Raw genomic sequence first — 17,041 nt, 5'->3', positions numbered from 1 at the left:
GCCAAATGTCTTGGCAATGGAAAAACATGGAATCTGATGGCAAACTTCAAAGAAAAAAGTCAAACAAATTTGAAGGATCAAAAATGGCTGAGACAGGACAATGTGCAGCTTGCTATTTTACCTCCTTGCTATTGTTGAGATATTTTTTGCTTTTCATTTGACTTTTTTATGTGTGTATACAGCATTTCACTACATACTGATAAGTTAAAGAAGAAATTGGTAAGTAAAAAAGGAACTTATTGCTGAAAGCTCATCATAATACGGTTGACTACATGTTGACAACCTTTTATGCTTGTATAATTGCACTTGCATGACATACATCTATGTGATAATAAAAAAAACTAAGTGTGTATCGGTACAACATTAAAGACAAGCCGCGTGCTCCAAGCGTGCCCCCGGGCCCACTTTGGACACCCCTGGTTTACATATTTCACTGGGGAGGTGTAGAAAATGACGGAGGAGGGTCTGCATGCTCTTGCCTTACCACTAGAGAACCACTAATATGTTGTTTTTTTGGCCAGTACTGATGTTTTAGTAGTCAAGGAGGTATACTAGTGGTATTATGGCACAGCTGCCTTTTAAGGCGGAGGGTGGGGGTTCGATCCAAACCCCAGACAGTTTTTTTTGTTGTTGTTATTTGCACAAAAAATAATTTATTGAACGATTGGTTTCCCATGCATTTGTATTGCTCCAAAACATTTAACTAAATTCAGGTTCAAGTCAAATAGTATAAAAATAGCTTTTAATGGGTCAGTTTGATATGTGATTTTTTCAATGTGATTCAATGTGATTTTTTTTTTTTTATGGGGTCCAGAATTTATTGAGGGCAGTGCGTCCAAATAATATTCCTCACAGTGCCCCAAAATGGCCAGGGGTGGCCTGCTTTATTCTCTTCATAACTATGATTACCTGTACATGACGGGGTGGAGCACTCCCTCCTCTCTGAATGGTGTCCCTGGCATGCGGGGACCAAGAGTAGCGGCATCGGCTGCATGCTCATGCATCTCCTCTGGCGCACTTGAATGCCCACATCGTTGCAAACGGTGGTTGTGCACGGACCCCACTCGCCCCATTTTGTCCAGAAACTCTGGTCTGCACACACACACACACACACACACACACAAAGAAGAGCATTGTGGTTATGCTTGCAAGGGAATGAAGATATATTTTCAAAACTATACCTGGGGGGCACTGAAAGCGGACGTGGTAGTTGGAGCAGATGCGTCCAAGGGGTTGCTCCTTGTTGATGCACCAGAAGCCCTTCTCCAGACTGGAGTGGACCACTTCCCCAGTGTCTGCTGCCGCCACCCAGTCTGTGGTTCGGGCCTCCATTGCTGTGGGTCTTGCACAGACTCTCTCCCGGTAGTAAAAACGTATGGCCTCCAGACGCTCATAGTCACCATTTCCCCCAGGGTGGTCAATATTAAACCATGATGTCCACTCCGTCACGTCTGCAGGCAAAGGAAAGGAGAGATTTCAATGTTGGGGTATCAGAAAAAAGGCTTAGAATAGACAGAGAATGCAGTTATAACAAATATTATTGGTGGGCTGCTATTCTCATTTAAACCTGACAAACAGATGCAGATACACCATACGTGGTCACACAGATAAATGTGTGGGAATCAATAATAAATGAATGCATTGGAAACCCACTGATTGAGTTTTCCTATTTATGTCTCTGGTGTGTGTGTCCCCTGGGGGTGGTCACAATAGAGTTGTTTTTGAGGTTGTTGCCGGGCGTGGCTGGTGAATAACAATCCTGCATAACAATAGGTCGTTCACTTGTCCGGTAGCAAAACTGCTTGTTAGTGACCATTCTTCCTGTGGAATCAGACAGTTTTTGGGGGTGAGATGTCACTGACACACATCAAGACATTGTTATAAGCAGATGATAGCTGATGGCTCAAACCTCGTCCTCTGTTTGGCGAGGGCATTTCTAGTTTGACGTAAATGGATTACTTCGCACCACTGTCAAACCAACGGTTCTTCTTATCCAGAATTTTAACATTGTTGTCCTCAATGGAATGTCCCTTCATTTTGAGATGCAAAGAAAATGCAGTCTCTGGGCCAAAAGAAACCGTCCTCCTATGTTGTGCAATGTGTTTTGTAAAAGGGTTGCTTGGTCTCTCCAATGTTGGAGTCATTGGACTCCATTGGACAACATTGCTGAGTTTGCTTCTCAGGAGCTTGTCTTTGGCGTGAACCAGCTTTTGTCTCAGGGTGTTGGTGCATTTGAAATGCATCTGTATTCGTTTCTCTCTCAGGCTCGGGTGTAGTGGACCTCCTTCTCCTGGTGTATTTGACAAACGCCTGTTTAGGATACCCACAATTACAAAGAGCCTTCCTGATGTGTGTCTGCTCCTTCTGTTTTCCGTTGCCCGTGGTAGGTATCGTCTGTGCTCTGTCTTTGAGGGTGCTGATAACTTGTAGCTTGCGGTCTACTGGGCGATGGGACTCAAAGAGCAAGCACTGGTCTGTATGGGTAGGTTTTCTGTAAACCTCAATACTGAGGCTTCCATCCTTCCCTGCCCACACTTCGCATTCCAAAAACATCAATGTGTTCTCTTTGAAATGGATGTTTCTGTCCACAGAGTTGATGAGTTCAGTAAACAAATCTATTTTGCAGGTTTTAATATTAACCCATGTGTCGTTAGCATACCTGAACCAGTGGTTGGGCTGGGTTCCCCTAAAGCAGCCCAGTGCCACACATTCACCAGTGACATAAATAGGGAGATTCCACACTTAAAATTTAGAACTAAAGAAGTCTTTTGGATTAAAGGTGAAACATCAACAAACAACAAGGGTCCAGATGTCTTGATTCAACCTTTACGGATTACCATGACCTGAATGACTCTATCTACACCAGTGGTATTTGAAGTCATAGGAGTGGGAGAAGCAGTGGTTTTGCGATTGTTTCTTCAATATAGATATTTAAAATTTTTGTCATTCTTCAACCTTGAGAAGATATAGGAAGTTGATTCTGGTGATTTGACACGACTTCACAACATGGAATGTTTTGGTGAGTAAATTATGTTATTTTTTAATGTTGCTAACACACATTAATGAATAAGACGTCCCAATGGCAAAATAGTCAAATTCAAACATAATTAATTCCTTAGTTTTTTGTACAATTTCCGACATAAATCTGGTGAGAACACTTGGTTCAGTACCTGCGGTTCCTGTGTCCGTAAAAGTGTTTGGTACCGCCCTCCTGTTCCTGTATGATGGACTCTTGCTTTCAAATCCTGCAAAAAGGAAGGTATACTTACTTATAATACTTACAATACTTTTTAATGATTTTTTTAGTAGAAATGTCCTGATCCGATATTGATATCGGGCCAATATCGGGGGAAAAAACAATATCGGATTATATCGACCTGCATCTCAAATCTTTGATATTGGCACTCCTTTACAAGCAGTCGATTCCAGACTCCTCCCCAGCTTGCCTATGCAGCAGTGACGGGATAGATGTGATCACAACAACAGTGTTTGCTAGCCTGCTTATACAAGGTAGCAAGGAGGATAAATTATGTCAGCTGTGTGGAAGTAAAAACACACTTCAGCTGAGTGAAATATTTGTCATGCACAAGTTTCCCATGGTGGCAGAGGACTGATCAGTTTAATTCGACCAACCTCATCGCAAATATGAAGCAGCATCACACCGGAAACTCCCACTGGACGGCAAAAAGTCATTAGCTACAACAGTCAAGAGCAAGCCCTGTGGGTGGTGAGTAATGTCGGCTTTAAACGTTTCATTGAGCACCTCGAACCTCACTACGTTATGCCGAGCTGCCACTACATTGTGGATAAAACTATAGACATGCATAAAGTAGTAAATGGGTGAGTTTTTCCTCATACTTACTGTTGCCGACTATTGTTCTCTGTTTGAGTAATATCATTTGATCAAGCCTTTTCTAACATTCCACACTACAAATGAAGTAAAAGAATGTATGATTCCTACTTTTCTAATACGCTACAAGATAAATAATTACATCAATATCTGTATTGGCCAATATTCAACGATGCACTATCGGTATCGGATCGGAAGTGAAAAAGTTGTATGGGGACACCCCTAATGATTAGTACCAATTCCGTTATGCAAGCAATGAAACAATAAAAGATTGGCTGGCACGAAGTACACATACACAACTTAATCTTCATTTTGACTCACAATAGCACAAGTGTGTATTTCATGTGCAGCTTTCATTTGGACCAGGCAGCAAGCTTAAATGTCACAGCCAGTAACAGAAATAAAAAGGACCTTATGTACAGTGTGCGTGTGTGTATGTATAACTCCCAGTTACAGAGGTAAGCAGTGGCTTGAGGGTTTTATTGCCTCACTTCAAGCCTTTCTTATAATGCCAGAAGCACATTTCTTTGAGATGGCGACAACACCTAACAAAGGCCAAAATGCAGCAACTGACAAAACACTAGATTCCGCTGTGGCCGGGAACCAGAACAACAAACAACAAAAAAAAAGAGGTACATCACAGGTCATTAGTTTCGTAGACAAGTGATTAACATGCTATTTGCTCATGGTCTTTCACTTGTAAAGCGCTTTTCCACCTCCAAGGCACTCAAAGTGCTTTGACACTGCTAGCACATTTAGCTACTTATAAGCAGGAGCAACTGGGGGAAACTTGGACATGATCATGGGAGGCCAGAGGATCGAACCCGCAACCTTCGGGTTAGGAGACAACAACGTTACCAACTGAGCCATGCCAACTTGCAATAATATTTTGGACTGCATCATAATGTAACAAAAAATAAATAGAATTAAAATACTTGCTTAGGGCCAGCTGTATTTTTTTTTCTGAGTTGTTATTTGCATTTGTAGGCGACTATCAGAGACTCAGCAGTTAATTGAATAGAGCCGTGACGTGGAGCATTTACGGTATTCCTCTCAAGACCTCAGCCTCCTTTAAAGGGACTGGATGCAGCAGGTTCCTCCTGATGTTGAGAGGGCACCGACATTTAAACATACCGCAAGCATTATATGGTCCCGCCTCTTCCTGCTTTGAGTACGTAAGCTACGCCGCCTTAACACTCATGCCCACTGGTTATGTTGTCAGCTGATGATAGCAATTTGACAAAGTTTAGCTACTTGCGTTAGCTATCAATGAATGTACAGTCATCCCTTGTGAATTTCTGTGAAGTTGGATTTGTTATTTATAAATGGAATATTTTCATAGTCAGAGCATAGAAACCTATTTACGACCTTCTAAATATGGTTTTTAACACTATTAGAGCCGTCTAGCCGTGAAATAACACCCCTATAGTCACCTTTACACTTCTATTGCCCAATATAGTAGACATAATAAGATGGGCTGCTCTGTATTGCAGGCGTTCCAATAATACTTGAAAATAAGACATAATATAGACTCACACATGTTAGCATTTGGAGAGTTCCTTGATGTTTCTTTTTTTACTTTCAGTACTTCTTTGGTGGCTAATGTAACATTACTGACACCTAGTGACTGCTCTAGAATACTACATATCAATCTGTCTTTCAGTGCATTTTCTGAATGTATTATACTGGATTTGTATTTTAGTTCATTCAGTCATTTTTATGCGTGAAAATGCTTAATTTAGGCCAAAAATACGTACAATTTGCTTAAATGTGATTTTTTTTTTTTTTTACTAATAATAGTCTGTCGTCAACCATGAAACAGTGATGGTTTATTCATATATTGTTATATTATATTTATACGTCAATACCAAATTCTGTGAGTGACAGCCATGAACGTCATCGGCGCCCAACGAAAATAGATAACCATTTTTATGCAATTTAAATCCATCCATTTTCAGTACCGCTCATCCTCACTAGCGTCACGGGGCAGTTTAAATCGTAACTGTGAAAATCAGACATTTTTTTGGACAATCTGCTCTTTTAAACCACTATTGGTAACATATGCTAGACGGTGGTGGTGTTCTTATGTTTTTCGGTTTCAAAAAGAGTCATTTGGAGCGAGCTGCATACAGTCCCTGAGTTCAGGGAGCATCAAGGGATCAACTCTGCAGTTCTGCTTGTTCTTTTGACTTTTTTGCTACTTATTCGAAAGACTTGACATTCAAAGCACCTACATCCCAGTGTCGCCTTACTTGTTAAGCTTTCTGTTGTTTTTACATCTAAACATTAACGGTGGTTCATGTATTTTAAAGCTCGGATGGCAGTTAGAAAGGTTAAAGTGTTGCATCGCACCTGAAGTTCCCGGAATGGACTGTATTGGACTAACTGCCGTATAGCGTCAGTCAAAATCAAGCTTTATGTTGCCATCCAAACATGTTGCTAATTTCCTGGCCAGTTAGGGAAATTAGCTGATTAGCTGCTTGTCATTATTTAAAGATGTTTGCTGACACAGACTGGAACCTAGTCAATGAGTTTTACAAGGCGCCTAATGGTTTTAATAAAGTGAAAAGAGAACATTTGGATTAGCCAGTATTAGTGTTATTATGGAGGTTTCAGCAGATGTTGCTGCACATGGCTTGTACGGGATATTTACTGGTACCTCACTAAAGTAGAATAGAAGCCGTCCTGAGACATTTCCCGTGTATGCATTGCTCCCTTTGTCCTTTTAAACCTCTCACATCTTCTATTTCTGCAGTTGCTTTTATGCTTTTCACCGTAAAAAGTCTCGTGCAGCGTAACCTACGACCTGTACATGTCAACAAACTTGTCAGGAGTTAAAATAACGCATTGGCCAGGCTTGTAGTGACCCCTCATAAAGCAGGGAAAAAAGAACCACTAAAGAGATGTCAGAGGCTGTGTGTGGTGTAGATGTGGAGTCCGTTCAGCCGCTTTGTTCTGCTTATAGCCTGCATGGTGACACCTGCGAGCTACCGGATTATGATTTATTTGACATCTTAACCCGCGACAACTGCAACTCTTATTTTAGAGGTTTTACCGTTTGGATGTGCGTCACCGTGGGTCATTCATCATGCTCCCAAAAGGGTGCTACTAAATAAAAGGGGAACATGCTGAAAAGGAGCTTGTTCTTTTTTTGCTATGGCACTGATGAAAGTCTTGACGGTTTCTGTCGCATCAGGTATGATCGTGCCAGATGTACGGAGGGCTGCAGCCTCTTTATTATATTTCAGGAGAAGACATCAACCCTAAAGCACCCCTTCCCCATGTTACATAACCTGCTGTATTAAGTGAAGACTGGCAAGACTGCAAGGTTATAGCATTAGTAGATGGAGGCTGGCTGGCTATCGCTTCATGCTGCAGTGTGAGGGCAACTGTGGCAGAAGGGTGTGTGGGCCCCATGTATGGGATGGTCATATGGAAGCTGTTTACGCGGTTGGCCGGCTTCTTCTCCGAGGTGTGCGTGGACGCAACAGAGTCTGCTCTTTTCTTTTTCCTTTTGCTCAAATCTACCAAGTTTGGATTCCTAAGGCATCTGTGCCTCATTAAGATGAGCAATTTCACTCCTGACATTAACTAATGATGCACATCAGCCGCACGATTTTAAAGGGTTTTGTGCTTATTCTGTGGAATCAATGCATAGCTTCCATTCTTGATATTTTCAAAGCGCAACTGGGCACTAAATATGAAACTATTAGAATGGGCCTGCTTGAACCGCTGCACCACAGCCCAAAAAATGCCCAAAATAACTTATTATTACAGCTGTCCTTGCGTTTACGTACACAGAAATAATCTGTTTGTCATGAGAAAATTATATGAACATCCACATCTTTTTGTATTTTCCTTCCAGATGAGCAGCACTGCGCCTGCTTATGTAGCTTGGGGGAAAAAATTGTTATTGTTTCAAAAAAAACAGTTAGTTAATCATAAATAAACTTAATTAAGAAACATGCAGCAAACAACCCTGACATGAACAAATCAGATACACCTCACATATGAGCAAAAAAATTGGAATTGACCTGCAATGTGAACGTAGGGCACACTCACTTTTCCCATCCTCTTGTGTTGAAAGCAATTGTTGCTGTCTGACAAGTATTTATACGTCATACCAGACACTGGAGCTTCCGTAATAATGCATCTAATGTTTGATTACGTGATGCCCTGTCTCTGTATGAAAGCACATACAGTTGTAGCAGTATCCCGCTTCTCTGGGTACTGTGTAAAAGGCAGATCATAATGAATGCAGCTCCAGTGTTTCCCACAGTGCTGCATTCTGACGTCATCATTAGGGTGACCAAACATGCTTTCCCAGGCTTTCTCCTGGCCGTCCTGTTTGGGGTTTTTTTTGTTTGTTTTTTTTAGAAAGCAATGAAAATGTCCTGGTTTTGATTGTTTTTCATTGGGCCGTTAAAATGACTGGCATTAGGGCACTCTGCTGCATGTGACGTAATCAATACGAGACTGCCATGTGGGTGGCTTTTTGAATGAATGAGCGTTGTTAAAAAGCCACAAAAAGCCAAAATAGCAGCAAAACATGCACAGCGTTAATCCTCGGACGCTAGCTGAGTTGAAGTCTCGTAAAATTAAGGACGTCAGGCACAACGGCGTTTCAAATTCTCAAGTTCTTGTGACTGTGGAGGACACATTTTTTGCAGAAATATTGGTTACGTCCCAAAACTTACCAAACATTTGACTTTAGGCTCCTGTGTTGTTCTGCTTTTGGAATCATTTTCGTGCCGGTTTTTGAATGTTCTTCCTTTGGAATTTGTGTCTTTGGTTATAGATAGTATTTTATAATACAACAACAACACCATATAGTTGAGGCACTTAAATATATGGAAATTCTACAGCGTCTCTGAGTAAACTTTGAGACACATGTCCATGGAAGTGGAAGTGACACTATCAAAGTAAAAAGGTTGCAAATCAAGAGTCTCCGCATAAACATAGAGAATTCTTAATAGGTAGCACCAAATCGATCTGTGGCGGTCAAAATGCATCAGTGGTGGGCTGCCACAAATAAATGGGAAACATTGCAATCTACTTTTAAGGTTGGGATGGTGCTATTTTGCAGGCTACAGAGTTACAAACTAATGTGTCTCTTATGACTTAAGTAAGAGTGCTTTCTCTAATGACCCCTCTCTTATCCTGTTCTAAGTCATTAATGTGATCCGGCCAGATGACTTGGAGTAGATGCTGGTTACCATCTGGACAAGCAAACCTCCCCCATGCAACCTCAGTGGTCTTTCAGCTGGTTGTCACCCTTCATCTACAGGAGCATCTAATGGACCAGTGATTAAGGCTAGTGTGTTGAAAAGGCCTTAAAGCAAAGCAAAGGTAGCAGTGCCACAGTAGCGCTCCTCTTTTAGCTGTGCGGCACAAGCAGCTGGCCGCCTTCAAAGCAAAACTACTTGTAAACCTTGAAGTTTAAAGGTCTAGGGGAAAAATGCGGGATGATGATGAATAAGAAAGGAGCAACTTGTTAAAATATGTGTCTTCTTTATTCCATTCTCTCACTGAGCCTGACTCCAAGCCAGCAGGTGGCAGAATGAGCCACTGTAGTTTCTGCTTATAGTTCCCAAGGTGACTGTATTAACATAGAAAGTGCTACTGGCACTGCATGGAGAGGGTGAACTGAGGACAAATGAAAGAAACTTGCTGCAACTTTTACTGTGGATTTCCTGCCAAGGTGCCAATGCAATTTTAAGTTTGGAAGTCGGCCTGCTCAGCATCACTATTTAGGGACTAAGTTCTTCCACTGTAGTCGCTTTCTTGACATCCATTAATGACCTTTGCAAGATGTTTACTGCAGTCTTTCATTCCACTATTTCGCCATAGCTGGAAACCACTGACATTTATTTAAATTGTTTTTGTGTTCTTTCAACATTATGCTATTTTATAATAGCACAGACATACAAATCAGTGGGGCATGATTAGAACAGTTTAAACCTAAATTTAATTTTAATTGTCTAGAACTGCGGTGTCAAACTTGTCTGCAGTTGCATTGCAGGCCACATTTGGGTTTTGGTTACCCACAGACGCCTGGTTGTCAATGTGAAACAACATACATGTATAAACTACTCACCATCCTGATATTGTTTATTTATTTTTTGAAAAATTAAAATAACCAATGCATTCAGCAAGAAAGCTAAATAAGCGAGTCCCTTGCGCATTTGAGCTTTTGTGGGCTGCATAAAATGACATGATGGGCCTTGAGTTTTGGCACCTGTGATCTAGAATAAGCAGCTAAATAGATTTTTACTGGGACATTTGTCCAGTAACGTGTTGCTAGGCAAAGTCTGCAGAGGGCAAACAAACAAATGATAAGAAATGTACTAAATACTTCATGACATTAAACAAAACTTGAAATAACAATTTCAATGAGACATTATTCATACACATTAAGTTCACAGATATAAATCCATTTGTCTTCATTAATAAAATAATACATTTTAAATGAATAATCATTTCAAAAAGAGAACAGACCTTCCTAGTTGGGCACTTCTTTCCATGTCATACGAAACAGAAGCGATATTACACTGGTATTTTATGATCTGTAATGGTATTGATGATGTTAATAATGTAGTGATTGAAGTGTAAACAATAGTTTCTCAGGTTTAAATTTAAAATGTACAGTATTTAAATGTGTCAAAATTTCCTACCATTCTATTTTTGTGATCATGATGCTCGTCGTCTTTCCCTCCCTGCAGGTAACCACAACCACAGAGAGACGGGGGGGTCCTCTGTTCTTAGTGACCCCTCCTCTGCTATCAGCACGTGTTGTTATTCCCCTCCTGGTGGAGCGGGCTCGTGACATAATATTGTAGCGCACGAGCCACGGCGGTGGTCACGCTTGCTCACGCTCTTTATGGTATGAGCTCACCACTAAACATTTCTCAAGAACCCCACCTCCCCCATCCAAGTCAGGGAAATTCCATCATCTACTTGTATTAATGTCTTCTATATGAGATTAAATGGAGGTCACGTACCTTGACCCAGAGCCACAGAAGCCAAGCAAGAGAGCAGGAAGGTCACTGTTTTTAATCCCGTCATGGTGCCTCTCTTCCACTCGCCAATTGTTGTGCTCTGTGATTCCCACAGCGGAGGGTTCAGCGCAGAGAACTTGTCCCCCCACCCCGTCAGGTGTGTGAGAGAGACGTTGAGAGGTGTTGTCGCCGCTCAGGCAGAAGTTGTCCAGGCAGAGGCAGGAGGCCGGTGGTTTTTAAAAAGATGGAGCAATGTGGGCGCACGCCAATCCGGCCCCTCTCTGCTCACCATTGGTCAGTCAGAAGCAACATCTGGGAGCCTCGTATCCTCTTCCACAAAAAGGTAAGGAGGAGGGGGGACGGGAGGCGGGGGGCCTAAGAGACACTCACAATGAAGAGTGAGAGCAGAGGGAGTGGATGCTAAAAATAAATGACTTTACACTTTAGCAGTCACTGACAAAATCATGTATGCCCATGTTCTGTTTTACTACCAAAGAAAAAAATCACATCAAATTGTGGATTCTTGCCTCTGCCTTACTCAAGGTACTCTTGCAGGGCTCGGGAAGACCAGTTCCAAATTCACAGTTTTGTCCCCAAGACAATTGGATGGCTGCTAGACCACCGCATCAAATCAGCCAATATGGGTTGGAGTTAGAATTTAGAATTATAGGGTTTAGTTGGGGTTAAGGTTAACGCTCGTGGTAAGGTTTATGGTTGGGGCAAGGTTAAGGGTTCGATTCATGTTAGGATAGGGTTGAGCTTTGGGTAGGGTTAGGGTTACAGTTAGGCTATCTTCTAGGCTTGATGCCCAATTGAGATTTTTTCTTAAAATCCCACTTTTTTATGTAGTTGTTCAGATTACCAAAAAAATGTGACTTGTATTTGTGTAAAATATGAACGCAATGTGGCTGGGAAGTGATTTTTTTAAGGATTTTGTGCAACCGGAGTCACCATTTTCTTTACCAAATTATTTCACGTAGGAGGTTAAGAAGGAAGACGGCAAGACTTTTGGCTATGGCAGTTTGTTGGGGCCTTGCTTACATGTCTGTTCCGAGTTACGTGTAGGTGGATGTCGGAGCCAGGAGTGGTTGGACATTGACGTGAGTCGCTGCACTGAAACATCCATCCATCCATCTTCTACCATTTAATCGAGGTTGGGTCGCGGGGGCAGCAGCCCAAGCAGGCAAGCCCAGACTTACCTCTCCCTGGTCACTTTGTCCAGTTCTACCGAGAGGACACCAAGACATTCCCAGGCCAACTGTGAGACATAATCCATCCAGCGGGTCCTAGGTCTGCCACGGGGCCTTTTCCCGGCTGGGCATTCCCGGAACACCTCACCAGGGAGACGTCCGGGAGGCATCTATAGACTAGATGCCAGTCTAGTCTCTAGTCTGACCCCTCCTGGATGACAGAGCTCCTCACCCTATCTCTTAGGGTGAGTCCAGCCACCCTACAGAGGAAACTCATTTCAACCACTTGTATTCGCAATGTCACACTTTCGGTCACGGCCCATTTTTCCCCTCTTTCTTCACCACAACAGTCCGGTACAGCGACTGCATCAGTGCAGATGCTGCGCCGTTCTGCCTGTTGACCTCACGCTCCAACATTCCCTTACTCGTGAACAAGACCCCAACATATTTGAACTCCTCCACCTGCGGTAAAACCTCAATCCCAACTCGGAGGGTGCAATCTACCCTTTTCCGACTGAGAACCATGGCCTTGGATTTGGAGGTGCTGAGCCCGATGAGGCCATCAGGACTACATCGTCTGCGAATAGCAAAGACAAGAGCCTAAGGCCCCCAAAACTGGAGGCCAATGTTCACCGGACACAGGCTGAACTTACTGCTGGCAACACAATCCAGGCTTCTGCTCCGGTTGTATGAGGACCGAATGGCACGTAGTACCGTGCCACCAATCCCGTACTCCCGGAGCACCCCCCCAAGGACACTGCGAGGGACACGGTTGATGAATGCCTTTTCCAAATCTACAAAGCACATGTAGACCGATTGGGCAAACTCCCATCTACCCTCCAGTATCCTAAGGGCTTAGAGCTGGTTCAGTGTTCCGTGACCGGGACGAAAACCATATTGCACCTCCTGTAGCCGAGGTTCGACTAAAGGTTGTACCCTTCTCTCCAGCACCCTGGAACAGACTTTCCCAGTGAGGCAGAGGAGTGTGATCCTCCTATACTGTAGTTGGAACACACCTTCCACTCACACCCTTCTTGAAAATGAGGACCACCACCCTGGTCTGTCAATGCAGAGGTACTGTTGCCAATTTCCACGCAATGTTGAGGAGATGGGTCAGCCAATGCAGTCCCCCACCCACGGAGCTTTGCCACTGCGGAGTGTTTTGACTACCCCAGATACCTCAGCCACGGTAATGGAACTGTCCGCGTTCAAGATTCAAGAGAGTTTTATTGTCATGTGCATGGTAAAACAGCAGTTATACCATGCAATGAAAATCTTATTCTGTTCATTCTCCCAAGAAAAGAAAGAAAACACAAGAAAGAATAAGAACATAAGAAACAAACACATAAACATATATACCAATAAATTAAGCAACAACAACAGAAGAGACATTAATACAGATATAAATAAATAAATAAATAAATAAATAAAGTGCTATGAGTGTGTGCGTGTGTTGCGTGCGGCGTGTGTGAGTGCTTCGTTGAGAAGCCTGATGGCCTGTGGGTAAAAGCTGTTTGCCAGCCTTGTGGTCCTGGACTTCAAACTCCTGTAGCGTCTGCCTGACGGTAGGAGTGTGAATAATGAGTGTTGTGGATGTGTGCTGTCCTTGATGAGGTTGTGTGTTCTGCGTAGGACTCTAGTATTAGTTTTATAGTTTTAGTGTGTGCGTACACACAAATGACACTCAGGACCCTTTCCCCAACCTGAAGGCATAGGCTAAGTGACCTTCTCGTTCACTGGGGATGACTCCAACACAGAGGCACCGAGCCGGTGGGCTATTAATAAACCACACCAGCTCGCCTCCTCTCCCCTGCAGCAACTCTAGATTAGAACAAGGTCCAACCACTCTCGAGTAGTTTGGTTCCAGAACCCAAACTGTGGGTCGAGGTGAGTCAGACTATATCCAGTCCGAATGTCCAACCTCTCCAACAAGCTCGGGCTCCTTCCCCACCAGAGAAGAACCAGATTTGGCCGCCGAAGACCAGGTCACCCAGGCGCTCGCCCTCAACCGCCACCCAAAGCACATTGCACCAGACCTTTGTGCTCCAGGGTGAGGCCCCAATATCCCACTTCCGGGTACGGTCCCTCCTTGTGTTTTTATTCATAGGGTCTTCTGAATCACTCTTGGTCTGGCCTGTCACCTATGACCTGTTTGCCTTGGGAAACCCTACAGGGACATATAGCCCCGGACAACATACAGTAGCTCCTAGGATCACTCAGGCACTCAAACCCCTCCACCACAATAAGGGGGTGATTCAGGGAGGAGTGGTATGATATCACAAAGGCCAAGACACAACGCGATTATGAGTGATGTGTAATGTGCTTGTGTAAGACACATAAAGTGCAAATAATAAGGAATGTAGCTTGCAAAAGCCTCGGCTATTGCAAAAATGACATTCATTTATCCGTGTTACTCTGATATGGGGATTAAAAATGTTATACAATAAATAAATTTTAAATAAATATTAGATCTTTAAATATTAGATGTTTTACCATTTAGCTTGGTGCCTAAATAAGACCAAAATGTCTGATGTTCGGGTTTAGAAACAAATAATGTCAATACACAAGTCATATATTTATAATAAACATTAACTAATTTTCACAGTAGATGTATTCCATTATTAAAACATAATGCTGTTGTTTACATTGAATGTGATGACTCCAACATACCAAAGTCCACCTGTGTAAGCAGCCCAAAGCTATGACGAGGCCTTTTTACTATCCAGTACCAGAATTTTGTAAACAAAGCCACTCATCCCGGTGCCTTCCAGCTATCTGGATTGCAGATGACTTAGCTCCATGTGTACTTTGTTTATTCAACGTGAGGTCATGTTTACACTGGTCACCAATTGCAGTGTTAATGTTCTGGCGACACCCTAATTGGGCCTCCTTCCGACAATAGACACCATAATCATATAGTTAGATGTTGGAATTGTTTAAAGTTCTCTGTCATACACCTCAGTTGTCATCATGAAAGTATTCTGCATGCGACGGTCAGCCATTGAATTCCTCAGGCAGCTGACAACCAAAGCTTGTTACTAAAGTATTCTTTTGCAAAAAATATAAATGTTGGAGTGCAAAAATCTCTTGTTTCCTGACAGGCATTAAAGCAGCACCGCAGGCTGTTCAGACATATTTCTCAAAAAAGGTTGTCAGCTGACAGTTTAATACCACCGAGTAGTGGAAATATGACATTCCTACTTTTTTTTAACACCCGCTCAGACATGAACACAGTTGGATTTAGTGCATTAGCATTCAAATTAGGCTCCTGTTTGAACATAAACAACAATGAGCTCACTCAATTAAAGAGTTTTACTCGGTTATTGAAACCAGCAGCTCTGAGCTCCCTAATGACAGGTCTTCCTTTGTCTGGAGCTGCTTCTCGGCTGATCATGCCAGTTTATTGCCAAATCGAACCCAGTTAGGAATCAATAAAAAAAAATGGTAAATGGTGGGATTCACACTGCAGGGGTTCATTCCCAATTACAGTTCAGTTTTTAGTATATTTAACTATTTCTTTTCTTTCTTTTTTTACTATTTACATTTACTGTCAAGCGACACATATCCTGTATCACTTTTGCTTACATTTGCTGAACACTTAAAACAGAGGTGTCCAAACTTTTTCCGGGCCACATAAAAATCAAAAGTGAAAAATGAAAATCAAAGGATGCAGAAGACAAAGCTTTGTGTTATTATTAGTTATTAATATCGACATTTCAGCTTCTTCTCTTTCCATTGTGCCTCTGTTGTTCCCATTTTTCCCGGGCTTTCTTTGGTTTAATGTTATTCCTACAATGTGCCGCAGGCCAATCAAAAATAAGCTGTGAGCTGCAAATGGCCCCTGGGCTGCACTTTGGACACCATTGACTTAAAACAACTTTCATGCAACCAAAATGCAGGTAAGCAACTACAAGCTAGTACAGAAACATAAACATGACAGCAACAAAAATATCTACAGGTGGTCCTTGGTTTAAGAAAGAATAACCTTGCTTATCTGCAAAGAAAAGGAAAGCCACCCCCATGGAATTGAAAATGGTCATAAAAAGCTCAGAGACAAGACCACCAATCCCAACTTACTAAAACTCAACTTACGTCACAGTCTAGGAAAGGAACTCATTGGTAACGCGAGGACCACCTGTATACTGTATTGACCAGACTATACGTCAGGATGCCCCTGTATATAAGAAAACCTCTTTTTCAAGGACCATTTAAAAAAAAAACATATTTTAAGACAAAATCATGTTACCTGCACGCTTCCTTGTTTTGTTTCCCTGCCTTCTCCTTTGTTTTGTCTCTCCAGATCCCCTGCTCCTGGCTGGAGGCGGAGCTACTGGTCACACCTGACTCTGATCATCTCCCATCTACTTAGGCTGAGTGCTGCCAGCTGTTAGACGCTGGATTATTCACCCAAGTCCCCCATGTGCTGCGTCTTATCCACTAAGACTTTTGCTTTTGCTAACCTTTGGTGTGCCCAGTAGCTACCTGCCTCCGCCAGGGTTTTTTTGGTGTTTGCTTATTCATGGTGCAACCGTTTTTAGCCATCGCCTCATGTTAACCTGCGGAAATTATTCAAACATTGTGTTTCACCTCACCTGCTTCTTGCCTCTGCGTCTGGGGTCCAGGCAAACACCTGGCGTGACAAATCAAGGGAAAAAAAGGACTGGGTTTTGGATAACAATGAAATAAGAACTGGTACATTGCAATAAAAAAGAAAAAAGGATATCATAGTCATGATGCTGCAGAGCTCCAGGTTACTGGTGTGTGTGAGTGGCAGGAAGAAAAGCTCTGGCTCTTATGGGGATAAGTCATTAGACCCAAATATAAGTCGACTTGTAGTTTTCAGACTTTTTTTTCTAGGTCAAAAATATGTCTTATATTTGGGTGAAAACAGTATTTTTTAAATATCTGACAAAACTGGAACTTGGCCAACCTTTAAGTTGATATTTTATTATTAGACAACCATTTTTTTATTGTTAAAGCAAAAGAAGAGAAACAGAAATAAT

General features: G+C 42.4%; 1 protein-coding gene across 3 annotated transcripts in view; it reads right to left on the bottom strand.

The window, feature by feature from the left end:
• Positions 1-16,875, bottom strand: part of cilp2 (cartilage intermediate layer protein 2) — a 30,503-nt gene extending 13,628 nt beyond the window's left edge. Inside the window, exons 1-5 of one of the 3 annotated variants that reach the window (XM_054789078.1) lie at positions 16,631-16,875; positions 10,852-11,223; positions 3,171-3,245; positions 1,182-1,451; positions 910-1,092 (exon numbers count right to left, since the gene is read on the bottom strand). In XM_054789078.1, coding sequence (XP_054645053.1) covers positions 910-1,092; positions 1,182-1,451; positions 3,171-3,245; positions 10,852-10,915 — 592 coding nt within the window. In that variant the 5' untranslated portion in view covers positions 10,916-11,223; positions 16,631-16,875. Of the gene's footprint in view, positions 1-909; positions 1,093-1,181; positions 1,452-3,170; positions 3,246-10,851 lie in introns of all 3 variants that reach the window. The other 2 variants (XM_054789076.1, XM_054789079.1) reach the window with 2 other exon arrangements.
• Positions 16,876-17,041: the final 166 nt, after the last annotated feature.

Source organism: Dunckerocampus dactyliophorus, chromosome 10 (assembly GCF_027744805.1).
Source record: "Dunckerocampus dactyliophorus isolate RoL2022-P2 chromosome 10, RoL_Ddac_1.1, whole genome shotgun sequence".
Taxonomy (NCBI): domain Eukaryota; kingdom Metazoa; phylum Chordata; class Actinopteri; order Syngnathiformes; family Syngnathidae; genus Dunckerocampus; species Dunckerocampus dactyliophorus.
The sequence above is the reverse complement of the archived record's forward strand: the minus strand, read 5'-3'. Positions and strand labels throughout refer to the sequence as shown.